At 33.9% G+C, this 15000-nt stretch overlaps 1 protein-coding gene across 2 annotated transcripts in view; it reads right to left on the bottom strand.

The window, feature by feature from the left end:
• Positions 1–12876, bottom strand: part of LOC122265104 (Cyclin-dependent kinase 9) — a 14042-nt gene extending 1166 nt beyond the window's left edge. The window contains exons 1-8 of one of the 2 annotated variants that reach the window (XM_043034239.2): positions 12737–12876; positions 10673–10754; positions 9832–9922; positions 9488–9654; positions 8948–9063; positions 3707–3845; positions 2599–2821; positions 1–1932 (exon numbers count right to left, since the gene is read on the bottom strand). The exon at positions 1–1932 is cut by the window's left edge and continues 1166 nt beyond it. In XM_043034239.2, coding sequence (XP_042890173.1) covers positions 1625–1932; positions 2599–2821; positions 3707–3845; positions 8948–9063; positions 9488–9654; positions 9832–9922; positions 10673–10693 — 1065 coding nt within the window. In that variant the 5' untranslated portion in view covers positions 10694–10754; positions 12737–12876 and the 3' untranslated portion in view covers positions 1–1624. Of the gene's footprint in view, positions 1933–2598; positions 2822–3706; positions 3846–8947; positions 9064–9487; positions 9655–9831; positions 9923–10672; positions 10755–11972; positions 12139–12736 lie in introns of those variants that run through there. The other variant, XM_043034238.2, reaches the window with a different exon arrangement.
• Between the last annotated feature and the right edge of the window lie 2124 nt (positions 12877–15000).

Here is a 15000-nt window from a genome sequence, read left to right on the forward strand (position 1 = left end):
AATATCTGCCATTCCTGCTTTCTATCAAATTTCTATTTTGAACTACGAATCAGAACTACATCACTAGATATGTAGGGATTACAATTAAATAAAGACATGAATAACAATTAGATTGTTGTCTCCAGAATATAGCTATTTTCTCTTTGGTTAAAGGGTGGCTCACATATATCTCTGAGAATTAAGTAAAATATATGTTTTTTTTTCTAAAATTGCCAAAAACAAATGAAAAAGAAAGACAGACAGACTGAAAGAAAAAGAAAGCATAGTAATTGAGAAAATGTGAAATGCAGTAGTTTTTAGGTGCAAATATCTTAACACTTCTCATTCTTAAACATGACATACTAATTATTTACAGATATATATATATCTATATTTAGAAAATAAAATTAAATATGCATATGTAATAATACCAAAGCAAAATCTTTCATATAAAACATATGCACATTAGAATCCTTCCTAAGACAAAAAATAAATGTTCTCCGAGTATTGCCCTTGTTCTAAAATACTCAAAAACAGTCTTATAAAAACATAAAAGTATTTTTGTACTCTTATAGGCATAGCTATGTATCAACTGCTTACTGACTAGAGTGAATCCTCGCCTTCTTTCCCGAGATCCACATTAATACACAGGTAACACGTTACTGGGTCAAAACCACACAAATGAACCTAAACAACAGTGATATATTGTCATCACCATCTGGCATCTTCCAGAGATATGTATAAATCATAGCAGGGAATTCCAGGTAAAACTTGCGGCTCTTACACTTGTTTTTCTTTTCTGTATCATATGACATGGAATCCTAATTTAAGTAGTATATGTAATCCAATAGTTTCTTTATGCGAGAAATACATCATAATACTGAGTCTGGTAAGTAGAACAATGCGGTAACATTGCTAGCCACAAAAAAAAAAATGAAGGACAAACCTAAAAAGACCAGGTACGGTAATACTATACAGGATTTTAGAATCAATAACATACTATAATAAATAGTCATATCTACTGTACAGCACTATAACAGTAATGCAAAATCATATTGTACATGTAATGAAAATGTGAGAAAAAAAAACAAATTCCAAATTAGCAAATATTGCACCAATGGATTTCAACATTTTGTGATATACTGATTTCTAAAAGACATAGGGATGAGTAGAATCAATGTATATGCTATTTGAATATAAATATGCTACACATGTATTCAATAACTGTAGCCTCTACAACAGATATACAAGTAAATGTATATGAGTAAAAGAAAAGAATAGTACAGAAATAAAACATACAGGGAAACAATAGAATATAATCAAAAGAGAATAATCATGCATTAGGTTAGGCCTAATTCTTGGCAGATTTTAATTGTGTAAATATTTAATAATTTTCCAGTGGTAAGGTTCAACAAATTTTTTTTGTTATGATAAAGAATTCCACTGCGTAAAAGCTGAGTATCAAGAAACTGTAATCAGATTACCTGATCTATATCAACCATATAGAAAAAACTGCAGATCTATACTTAAAAAATCATATTTTCTTTCTTGATTAAAATAATTTTCATTTTTCGTGGACAATTATTAAAAGATATCAATTCTCTCCGATGCTGTCTTTTTTGCAGAAAATGTAAAGAACAAGGATCTAAAATATTCTCTCTGGACAAGAAGACATACTGGCAACACTGGAGGAGCCCGATGGCCTATGACCTGCTCTTCTCGAACCACCTTGGGCTGACGACTGTGATGTCTGGGGTTGCTGGGAAGTATGACCTGTTGGCGCCTGTTGCTGTTGCTGCTGTTGTTGTTGCTGCTGCTGCTGTTGCTGTCTCCCACGACGAGGAGGCGCTAAGAATTCGAACATGCTGTGGGTGTGATGGGACAGCATCTTTCCAAGGTCACTTGGCACAGGATCCATCCAGAAGAAGTCATGATTTAAAGCTGTGTCAGCATCTATGAAGTAAAAATGTGAAATATGTGTATATGTATAGAATAAAGCAGTACTACATATTCTGAGAATGAAATAATATATAATACTGTAATGGATATTTAATCATTGCTTTTCTAAATACATCAGTTCTCTATGACCTTAAACTTCAAATATTTCCAAAACTTCATATTAAGTATACTAAGTCTGTCAACTACTTTACAATTTCCAAAATGCTTGGTTCATTAACCCCTGCATCCAATACGGCATGATGACAGTTACTTGCAGAGATATTCAGCAAGTTTTATCCCCTCTGTCCAACTCGCTATCTAAACCATGCCTAAAAACATGTTTTCTACTATTAATGTACCTAAACTACTTCCACAATTATGTTTCTATCATTCATGATGAGAGTTGATGAAAAGGTTGTGACACTGACTCTTGCTACCTTTACTACCTATCAAAAAGGTATGGATGAGAGTTTTGTCCAAATTTGAAATGAATAACTTGACAATTCAACTTTTCACCAGAAATATGTATTTCTGACAAAGAATGTTCTGGGGAAACACTGGAAAATTGCTATGTTGTTCCACTACCTTATATATTCCGTAATCCCTCCTAAGCAACACAATTCCTTTCAGAAATGAAAGACATAATTAGGAAAGAAAAGCAGCACCAAAAGCCACACTCACCAATTCTTTTTGAGGGATCGAGAGTCAGCATTTTGTCAATGAGGTCACAAGCGTGCGGGTCTCGAACATACGGCTTTAATCTGTCTTTGACCTTCCGTTTATGGTTCTTGGCAAGTTCCATTGTAGAGTAAAGGGGAAGGTTTTCAACACCTGGCCACACCTCTGGAGTTATTGATCCACACAACTGAGATATCAAATTAAGTTGATGCTGTTCTGTGCTTCCCTGAAAAAATAAAGATTTATGTCATAAAGATTAACCTCTTTATGCTGGGAGTGCACTGTAATTAACCTACTAATCCACTGTAATTTTGATTCAACAAGTTAAGTAGTAGGGCTACCTGACCTCATCTGTTTACCCCATTCCTTGAATTTTCAAGAAATATTCATTTTCATTAACATTATTACTGTTAATATCATTATTGCAATAACATTAACCCACTCTGGACGGGTGGTACAGTACTGTACCGCTGCTCATAAAAAAAAGCCCAGTGGCGGCGGCAAGTATGCCACCATTCAATTTCAATTGGCTTATTTCGAAATTAATCCGATTGTGACATTCATTGCATACATTCCCCCCGTCGTGGAATTCCCCCGGGGTTAATACAATGATAATAATAATAACAGTTGGAATAACCACAGTATAAAATGAACTCTTTCACATAAAATCAAAGAATGGGGTAAATAGGTGAGGTCAGTTAATCTCTGTAGTACGTAAGTGCTTCTGAAAGCATCTACAAATATAAAATATAATAAAACAAAACAGTGCATGTCACTGCCCATGAATATAGGTTAGGTCATGGCAAAAAAAGAAGAGTGATTCAGTCAAGGGTTTCAATACCATCTTTTCAATAGCACTTGATGATATATATCTGAGATAGAGACAAGTTATAAAACATTTAAGTTGATTGTGCAAATAAACTAATACCTTATAAAATTAACCATAATCAGACTAATACAAAGTAAAAAGAATCATCCACTAAAGCTTAAATGAGGAAGACATTTCCAAATATGTAAAATTGTTTACTGCTGGACAAGAACTCTATTTCACAAAACAACATGATAAGAAGTACTTCTACAAATGAACATTTGAACTTCAAACATTACTCACCTGCATTATTGGAGTGCGAGTCCACATTTCAGCCATAATGCAACCTGCTCCCCAGAGATCAATAGGAGGCCCATAGTTTCTCTCCCCAAGTAACAACTCTGGCGGCCGATACCACAGCGTCACAACTCGGTTTGTATATCTGTTTTTAGAAAAATTACAATGCAATTGAGCTTTTTCTGATGATTCCATACTTTGGTCTTCTGAATAAAATCAAAACAGAAGTATTCACAATCTGAGAATTAGGGATAAGTCTGCATATAATTTGCTTATAACTGAAGAAAATATTTCTTTGGTGAAACTACATTTAAAACACCAAAAAAAATTAAGCTAAATGAACAACAGATTTTAGATATAGATGAACATTTCAGGCAAGGACATGACTACCATCAACCCTTCCACAACTGCTCACATCTTAACCTATTGGCAACAGGTGATGTGATATCATGTCATGAGATAATTTCATTCCCACAGAATGAAGCCCTATCACATCATGATTTCTCTCTCTAAATACACATTTTAAATAGTTATGTATGTATATACTCATTGCAGTTGCATTTATATATACACCTTTTTCTTGACTTGTGAACATCATGTAAACAAATACAAAAATTTCCTCTTATCACTCTGTTGAATCAGGCATGTGAAAAGCGCTCCAAGATGCACAGCACGGCATCACACCAAGAGAGATCTCATGCTTATAGGCTGCCCGCACGTGTTATCTTCCTGGTAGGAGCGGCATTAGGCACATATATGACCCAGCACATGTCAGCTAAGATGTACAGCTTACGGTGGTCATCTTAAGATGTTGTGTGTGTTTTTTCCTATTAAATTCTAGTCCGTATATAGTATAATAGCATTGTAATACTAATGTACATTTGGCATGATGCCCCAATTATAGAACTGAAGGAATAAATAGCTTCTAATGTCAGCAAAAGATATATGTAGAGGAAGTGTTCCCTCCCCTACAAAGCATGCTCTCTGCAGAAGGGCTGAGAGTAATATGAAAAATAATACTTCAGAATCTAAAAGTCCATATAATAAAACTGAGAATTATATATACTGTAGAACCTCCCACTGTAACCCATTGGAAAGTGTTTCAACTGTGACTTTGGGGATAAGCCATTACTATGTCCAGCCAATGAGAGGCACTCTTAAAATGTGTTCAAAATCACTGCTTAATAATATCATAACGCACTATGCTATTTGGACACTGCTTGTGTGCCACTAACTTTGAAATAACTGCTGTGTGTTTCTAAGGTAGGTTAATTACAAGTATATTTGATACATACTGCTTACAATCTGTGATGGATATTTAATCATCTTAAGTGCTACCCAACATTCACCTAGACCTCTGTACCTGTCTATGCTTTGGTAAAGGCTAACAATTCTCTTACTTTGCTTAGTCTGGATTGAGGAATTTGCAACTGGGTTGAGCAGTTATTTCCATTAATTTGCTACCATCCCTATTTGAATATATTAACTGCAAACTATTACATACATTACAATATTGTTCACAACTCAACATGTTATCCCTTACAGCTTGATACAGCATTAACTTCTGAAAACAGACAGGATGTTTTCCTACCTGTATTTCTGTGTAATTGGTTGTAGGGTGGGTACACTAGTATATTTGGTACTGTTTGACATGCTTCACCCGGTCTTTTTACTCATTTCAAATGTATTTGTATAAACAGTTTACTTGACTTGTGAAAATAATGTAAAAAAAATATAAAACCTCCTCTTATTACCCCAAAATCCAAAATCCCCAAAAGTCATATAAATCATGACACTCGTCGTCAAGCCAAAGCTCCTGTGTCATCTACGTCATGACACTCGTCCAGCAATGGGTTAAAGATCCACTGTTTAGTCACAATTTGACATATTAGCATAATACATACATATGCTTATGTGTAAAATCGAGCTCTTCAAAAATATAACTGTATTTACCCATGATAAAAGCTGAACATCCCTATTCTTTTTGTAACAGGGGACAAGGATATGCTATAGCAAGTGGTCTTTATGGGAAAGACTAACCTAATAATGCAAAAATACATATAAATCTATTGATCTAGACCTTCTGCTTTTGCCTAAACCAGCAGTCACACAAGTATCTTCTTACCAACAAAGCTGTAACTATGTCAACATTGTCCAAGGTTGTAAGTACAACATTCTGAATTTTGGTGCATGTGTTTCTGTCCTCACTTGCTTTGCCATGTTTGTTTTATTTCTAAATGATATATAAATTGTATACAGATCCAAATAATTATATACAAAGGATATTCTTTAACCAATTGGGTACATTTCATGTGAATATCATGTTGGTAAAAATAAATTATCTAAGGTCCGTGTGACGTGAATGGACCATCACAGGTAAGTCTTTGTTTTTGACCTATCAAGTGTTGTTTTCTATTACTGTTTTTTACAATCATACAAAAAGTAATAGTTGTATTAGGTGACAAATGATGGAAATTATCATTATAATTACTATGATAGAGGTCTAGTTCAAAATCTCTCTGGCACCAAAAGGAACAAAATCCTTGAAGGTTCCACAGTCTCTAATAAGTACCAGTGGTACAGGTTGTGCAGACAGATGGAGAAAAGGAAGGTGAATCAGACCTTGTACAAGAGTTGCAATGTTCCCTTGTGCCAGTATGGCTGGTTTGTACAGTGGGACATGCAGATATAAGCACAGGCCCCCTTCTTCTTCTATATCTCTTCATGTTTTTTTATTTTTTTGTTGGGGATATTTTCTTTTTCCATAGTTCTTTACAAAAGTGAAAAGACCATAATGAATTGATATGGACATAATGCAACAATATTTGTTGATTACAATACTGAGTAAGCTTGTCAGATGGTACACATAAGCTTTTTAAAAGTAAAACACAAAAACTGACCCACACACACACACAAAAAAAGAAGAGAGTGAGAAAACCCTAGTATTGTAGACACATAATATCTCCTCTTCTGAAAAAATAACCTGACTGCCCGCACAGGTGTGCCATTGTGCCCGTGTTGTTTATGGATGCCATAACTGGATGCTTAATCCAACAGGTTAATAAAAATGTTATTTGAAGTATTAAATAATCTTCTTCTTGCCTGTAGTTTAATAATATATCTGCACATTATATTAGTCTAACATAACCAATGTGGCCGCGGATAGATTTGCTTGCAAAACCTTTTATTTCAAGTTTTTATTTTTATGGTTTATTTCATCACGTAACACTCTCACGTCACTTCTATGTAAAGCTCGATGCCATATTTGAGTATTATCTTTGTGTCTATTAATGTATCTTTTATTATATATCATCATATCTACGGTTCAATAAATGCAGCAAAAATGCATAAGTTGGGTTTAATTCACTCATTATTTAATTTTCTTCAGAAGAGTGAAAAAACCCCTTGTAGCATACATACCCAATCCCTCTTTCTGATATAAAATCACCCCTGTCACGCACAGAGGTGTGGTGCGTGTGTTGTTGTTGTGGTTAAAATGAGATGCCTTGTATCCAACAATAAAAATAATGTATTGAAGTATTAATATATTCAACATCCTGGATTGTTGTTTAAATCATTTGCTTACAATATTTACAATTTCATTAAGGATTGTGGATAGATTTGGAGGATAACCTTTTAATTTTATTTTTTTTTTATTTCAGTTTTTTCGTAACTCTCTTTTAGTCACTTATTGTAAAGCTAGAGCCATATTTGTTGTTTGTTCTTTGTGTCTTGTTTATTATCTTTGTTTGTTATTATATATGTCAGGTTCTATCAATCTGTCAATGCTGTGCTGCAAAAAACAAAAATGTAAATCATTCCATATTCATTATTTTATTTATTTATATTTATAATAGAAGTATTGTTGTGAGAAAACCCTTGTATGAATAGCATACAATCCCCTCTTCGAAAAAAATTCCTCCTGTGCCGCCACCAACAGTGCACTGGTGGCCTGTTGTGTTATCCTAAATGGATGGATGCTTGTAATACAACAATGGTTAAAATGTTATTTGAAGTATAATTATTCAACATCCTTGCATGTCTGTTTAAATCATTTGCTTACAATATTAGTCTACATTTACCATTGTGGACAGAGGATAGATTTGCTTGCAAAACCTTTTATTTCAGAGTTTTATTTCAGAGTGAGGCAGTTTCACGTAACTCTCTTTTAGTCACTTATTGTAAAGCTAGAGCCATATTTGTGTATTATCTTTGTGTCTTTTATTGTATTGAGACATATCTGTCATATCACAGGTTCTATCATATGGATGTCTGACAAAAATGAGTTTAGTCAGGGTTCACTCTTTATTTTTCTATATTAATTAGTTTATGAGAGGACAAAAAGCAACTTTCTTTTTTCATATTTATGCACTGTCATGAACGTATACGAAACATATAACCATCTACAATGAAGATAATATGAAAATGTAGGGAAGAGGAAGAAAACTTTTGCTTATGATTGTAAGTGCCATAGTAAAAGGCATCCCTCCAGGCACAGGAGTACATTGCAGACAATGGGAATGGTTTGAGTCACCTTACTCTTCTCATTCTGTCTGCACTTCCTTCATCTGCAGTACTTTAGAGCATAAGGTCAACAAGTTGCTATGTGCCATGGTTCTATAAAGACAGTGCTTGCTAGAGACCATGGATGGGTGCCATTCAAGGCTTTCTCTCCTGGTGCTAGATGAAAGTGGTGCCATCTAGGATTTAGATGTTAGGTGAAATCCATTTTGCTTAATATTTCGGCAATTATAGTAATTATGAATGCAATTGTCATCATTCACTCATTACTATTAGCACTATAAAATAACACAGTGATCCAAAATCCCCAAACGTCATGTATGTCATGACGCCTGTCATCAGGCCTGAGCTCCTGCATCATGTATGTCATGACATCCATCAGCAATGGGTTAATTCAAACACAAATTGCAGCATAAAGCCTACAACTTAAAACTCCTGACAGACCACAAGCTATATTGTAAATGCAGAGAGTAGCAGCATTAGTAGTTCTCTCACTAGACATGAACAATGTGCATATGTTATCACAACATTTTTTCTACATCGTTTAACTCTTGAACCTCCTTCTAGCCTCCCTCTGCTTTGTTTCTGCATTTCACTAAGTATCATTTGTTTTCTTCAATGCCCATTCTCCATTCTTTACAACCCTAAGTGTGTAAATACAAAATATGAGTGAGAATAATTACAGACTAGTTTACCATTATTCAAAAGACACCTTTGCGTTCTTACCTATTCGGCTGACCATTTCGTTGGGAAAAGGCTCTAGCAAGACCAAAGTCGGCAAGCTTCAAGGTCCCTGATTTGGTGATGAGCACATTTGCTGCTTTCATGTCACGATGAAGAATCTGGAATTGAATATTTGATCTAACAATTCTAAACATGGGTACTAAAATCAAATTTCTCAAATTGCATTTTGCTTATGAAATCATAGGTCAACAGTCTTTTTTATAACATATATTCATATTATTTATTCATACACTTCCCTGATTATACTGAGAAACAATCTCTAACACATTTCAGCCTACAATATAATTTTCTCTAGTAGACACATAGTAAGGTGCACAGAGTGCATATAAAAAATCCAAAAAAGGATGAATACTGGAGAAAGTCAATAACAGTTAATAGATTTTGATTAACTAAAATGAATATCATGCCAATATGCATTCTACAAAAGATCCATACTTTCATCAATCAGCTATCAATAACATTTGTAAGATGTTCACCATTCCCTAAAAACAAATAATAAAACTAGCTGTGTCTTTAACCTACCTTACAACTGTGGATGTAAAACAGGCCTTCTAAAAGCTGTTGCATTACCCTCTTTATCTCCCCAAGGCTGAATTTTACATTGTAGTTGGACAGTAACCCTGCCAGGTCATGTTCACAGAAGTCAAACACCAAATAGAAAGTTGAGCGATATCGATTATACGCCGATGCTGTCAGGTGAAAGAAATATGTTTAGTGTTAATGAGTAATACAATAGTTACTTGTAATAATTATTTTCATCCTCATATCATTTAACTTAAATTATAATTATGCAGAAACAAACAGAAACATCACTCATCATGAGCTGCATGTCATACAAATGTGAAAAATTACACTAAAATACTTACGTTTCGTACGACAAATTTCATTCAACTTAACAACATTGTCATGCTTTAACTGCTGAAGGATCTTGATCTCTCTTAGTGCTGTGATAGGAAACTGAAATTGAAACAGATGTTAATTTGCAGTAATTTTTACAATTTTTTCAGAGAATTAATAACTTCAGTCAGATTTTCACAAATGCCAATTCAATCCTCTACAATGAGCATGATCAGATCACTTTTGCCTTGCATTTTTTTCTTTTGTTGAAATTACAAACTATTCACTCCTGCAGTTAGATGCCCTATAATACAAAATACTACTTAGTATCACTTCCTAATATATCATACATAGACTCACATAGTATACCATAAGAAAATAATAGAAAATACACACATCTGAAGATGTTCAGCCTGGGCTGGGCATTTCAAGATGAGTGAATTTTCTATACTTTTCTAAACTTACGGCATAATACATGAGTCTAAATCAGTAAAGTGATACTATGTAGTATTTACATAAATGAAGGAATAAATGGCTTGTATTTTCAACAAAGTTAAAAATATAGTACAATAGTTATCCAACCCCATATAAAAGGCCCATTACGGAGGGGTTAAGATATGGTCCGTCACAGAAAGGTTTATCAAAAAGTATCTTCTTATTACTTTTAGAAGGTCAAAATACCAGTAAAAGTGTGCACTATATTAATATTACTCAAATATTTTCAGATATTCTAATAAAGTGGCTCAGGAAAAAGTAACACTGAATATCATGCACTAAATGAAACACCACTTGCCTGAGATCTATGTAGTGAAAGTTCATGTATATATATAAACCCAAAAAACTTTATATGAAAATTGAATGAACACTTACCCCTTCCTTCTCATTATCCATCAACACTTTCTTCAGAGCCACAACTTTCTTTGTCTTCTTATGACGAGCTTTGAAAACCTCCCTGAAATTCAGAAATTATTGCTTAGTTAAAGAAATGGTAAATTTGGATAAAGACGCAACCAAACCTCTAGGAACGACACAATATTTTTCTGGTAGTTTTCATTGTGCTTTGTACAGTTTCGCTACTCGTTTCCATTGGAAACCTTTCACGGAAGAAAAGGGTTTTATGGTGTTACGTCATAATTAAAGGTACGTCATGCCAGAAAGTTTGTTTTTTCGCTACGGGTGGTTGCGCTTTTATCCAATAATACCAAAGAAATAGAATTTTTCTTTATTGAAAATAGGAATTTTCTTTCTTGATGTTCAAGAAAGTCTGCTAGTGGTCTACAGGTTAAATTTCAACATAAGAGTATTGTTCAGTAAAAGGAGTCAAATTTTAGGAAAGATGCTTATCTGTTTGCTATATTGAACTTTCTGTTTCTTTTTATAGTTTTCCTGTTCTCCTTTTTCTGTTATACAAATACTGAAATTACTATTTTTGACATTACCATTACTAAAATGATTTATCTACTAACATCTAAACATTTCTCAGCTAATAGTTTAACCCGCCATTGAACTATTGTATAGTCTCTTTTATATAGTCATCCACAGAGTTCACTATTGGTTATGTACTTGACATAGTTGTTCTTATAGGATATATATTGATTTTGGGGCTCAAGTATTCTAAAATAAGTTTCATTGTTTTGTAATATCCAACACTATCATAAATGGTGTTGAACAGATATGAGGTTCTGCAAATGTAAGAGATCTTCTATAATTTTCTAGTGTATAAATAATCATAACATTTTCATATTCTGTAATAGTCCTTCTGTATTGGTTTGTACTGCTCTTTTCACAAATTAAATCCATTTACTGACTTTATACCTGTTTCCTGGCATAAGTATCATCTATATATAGTAATTTTATTGATTTCTGTTTGGTGAACACATTAGGAAAATATTGATTACAATTTTCTTCTGTTCAAGAGCAAAGTAGCTTGGTCTGAATGCTACTGTTCCTAGATCCTTAAAATGTAGTTTTAACAAAAGTAGGCAAGCTGACACCCATATGAATAATCAAAAACCTATTTCAAGAATTAGAATAAGTGACGAAAATTGAGAAAGGAAGCCCAAAAGAAGAGAAATGGGAACACGCCTACAAAAGCCAATGCCTGAGACCTTCCTTGAGCTTTGGCCTTCTATCCACCAAGCCACAGATAACAACAGATATCACTCCTCACCCGAACGTCCCTTGGCCAATCTTGTCGAGCTTTTCATATTTGCTGACTTCATCACAAAATGGGAAATGTAAATCGTCATAGTTTCTCTCACGATTTCCAAGCATTTTTGTGACATTCACACAAAGCTTCGGTTCGTTTATTTACTTCGATCAGGAATACCAACCGTGAACATTCTATTTATATCTGAATCCACCATACCATCATTGTCTGAAAGAGTTTAATTCTCTAAACCATGTGACAAATTACTCTAAATTGCAATACTTTTTCATGTAAACTGAAGTTCATTGTCCATCAAAGCATGTCGTAATGAATATGTAGACAATATGAGGTTGGTAGTTCCGAAGTCTATAAACAAATGTATTTCGTCCTTTTCCAAATGTATTTCTCTACATGAATAATTATGAATCTGATTCTTCATAAAAATCCTTTAATAAAATGTACATCTTATACGTAACTTGCCAAACTGTATACGGTCTGAATCCATGACGAATATCGGTAATAACTTGGAAGAGTAGTGATCCCATGGCCGTATTTTAATTTGTAGCTGGGCCTCTTGATTTTAAAATGGAAGGTTATGCTGAATGTGTTATCATTAACCCCACTCTATTACTGTTACCGCTACAAGATTTCTTTCAAATCTTACTTCACATATCACTGCCAATACTGCCATTTCTACTACAAGGGATGCTTTTGATGGAGAGACAGGGGATACGCCCCCCCCCCTCTGCCCTTTGACAAAAAAAAACATACATTAAGCAGCTTACCTTGTCACAAATTGGCATTTAAGTAAATTATATCATCATCATCATGTGTAGAAACGATCACGATGTATAAATCACTCACACATGAGTGTACAGTTCTCTTCGTTTGTAACTAGCCTGCCAAACAGTGTCGAATGAACTGTGTTAGGTGCATGTACTTGAGCACTGCTACCCGTCTTATCCTCTTTCGCAAAGCCCTCTGAGTTTAACAATTTCTAATTTTAATGAAAACCTAGAAACCAGCCTTACTGAGTGTGCATTTCCATAAGCCCCATCTGTTTTTGTGTTATCTAGTGTTTTTTTTAAATGAAAACAACCAAAGATCTGAATTGAATGACATTGCCAACATCAGTTTCTCCATAACTCGACAGCAAATATATTTGTGTTTTTACAAATTATTATAATCTCATCCTTATGTTTGACCTACCTTTATCATTCAATTTTTAATTCTGATGTATGTGCTGATGACATAATCAAATTGAGAAATGTTAAATTTCACACTATTTTAGAAATATTTCGATACTATATGTTTATTTATTGGAAGCTCCAGGGAATTTTAAGAACACGGTTTACAAGAAACAGTGATCCCTGTTTCAGTTTTAATTACGGTTCAGTACAACAACTGAAATCTAGATTTAAGATATTCCACATAAAGGTGATAAATGTATTTTACCAGACGACTAATTTTAGACGGATGTGATCTTTGGGAAAATGTGAACTACTTTTGTATGATGCAGAAAACAGCTATAATTTATTCTTTTATAAAAAAAAAGAAAAAAAAATTGAGCACCTCTCATTGTATTGTATTAAAATGCTATCATTGCAGTCTTAGTTCAGCCTGCAGGGTCATTATATCTTTTTCACCAATGATAATGTTGACAATCTACAGATTTCGACGATTCAGTAATAAGTCCGTTCCATGGTACAAACTAGACTTCTTAGAAGATTTTTGCAACATAGAAATCAATTAGTGTTGGGTTAGTCCGTTAGTTCTAAGCGTAACAACAAGATGGGGAAGTGGTTCTCATGCCAGCAAAATGTATTGTTGGATAATACCCATTACCTTTTAGATGTAAGTAGTATCTTTATTGTTGTTATTGTTATTGTCATTACTACTGGAACTATAATACAGATAATTTCAATAACAGGAGGGCATGGCCGAATGGGAGTTACGCAATTAGCTCTTCCTTACATCAACAAACATATAACAACAAAATCGGCTCTGGTTATGGGACTTAATTTCCTTCATTTGCAGAAAGCCAGAGGCGATCAAGAAATCTATAAGGATTCAGTTAATTAAGAGAACCTTAGGTTATCACCTTAATAGTCCATCCTTTTCTTGTTACCAAGTTTTTGTACTCAGTCGGAACAACCGAGGGTACATTATCTTGGTCAATGTGACTATCATCTGCTACAGGATAGTTGAGCTATGCTATGGAAACGAATTGCTGAGCTTGGAGGTTAATCTAACCAGGAGACGGCTCAAGCAAGCTAGGCTACAAAAGTCTAAATATTCATGAATTATGTGTGTGCACAAAACAGAACCAGCCAAATTAAGGGAGACTTCAATGCACATCACCCCATCATGCGGGGAGAAACACTACCACTATAATATAAAGAAGTTAATAAACCGTGACTTTTCGAGGTAGATTAGGCTTTGCTAAACCTGCTATATCATATGTCAGTGACTGAAGGAAGCATTTCTATGACGTTATTTGAATCACGTTTTGAGCATAGTCTATATCGTCTATGCAATTGACGTAACAGATCACTTGGCGCTTATTTCAACTATATATGAAAATTATCTTCAAATGTAGCATATATGTACTCGATTTTTTTTCCTTTCTTTTTTTACTATCATAAGTAATATTATTCAGATTATTACATTTTCTTGACGCAAATGATTAACTGAATTACAGTCTTTTTCAAAATAAAACATGTAAAAGACAAATCATCTATAATGGCAAACAAAGAACATTGTTCGATTAGAACAATGTTCTGAGTTATTTTTGTAGCAATGTGAGACGAAAGTGAATTGTTAATATAGTTAATATTCAGCTGGCATAAACATCATGATGTACTTTCAAAATTCATATTGGAATGATTTAAATTTGAGATATTAAGATGTTTCGGCCTCTTTGCCTAAATAATGGTGTCTGCCAAAACGTAGACAAGTTGATCCTCATGCCTACTCCTCGTTTTGTTTTAGTAAACTTCCAAAAGCTTGATTACGTGTCTTAAGATCTATATGAATATGGCAATAGATC

The sequence above is a fragment of the Penaeus japonicus genome, unplaced genomic scaffold (genome assembly GCF_977035675.1).
Source record: "Penaeus japonicus unplaced genomic scaffold, GWHDUDI00000001_assembly GWHDUDI00000024, whole genome shotgun sequence".
NCBI lineage: Eukaryota > Metazoa > Arthropoda > Malacostraca > Decapoda > Penaeidae > Penaeus > Penaeus japonicus.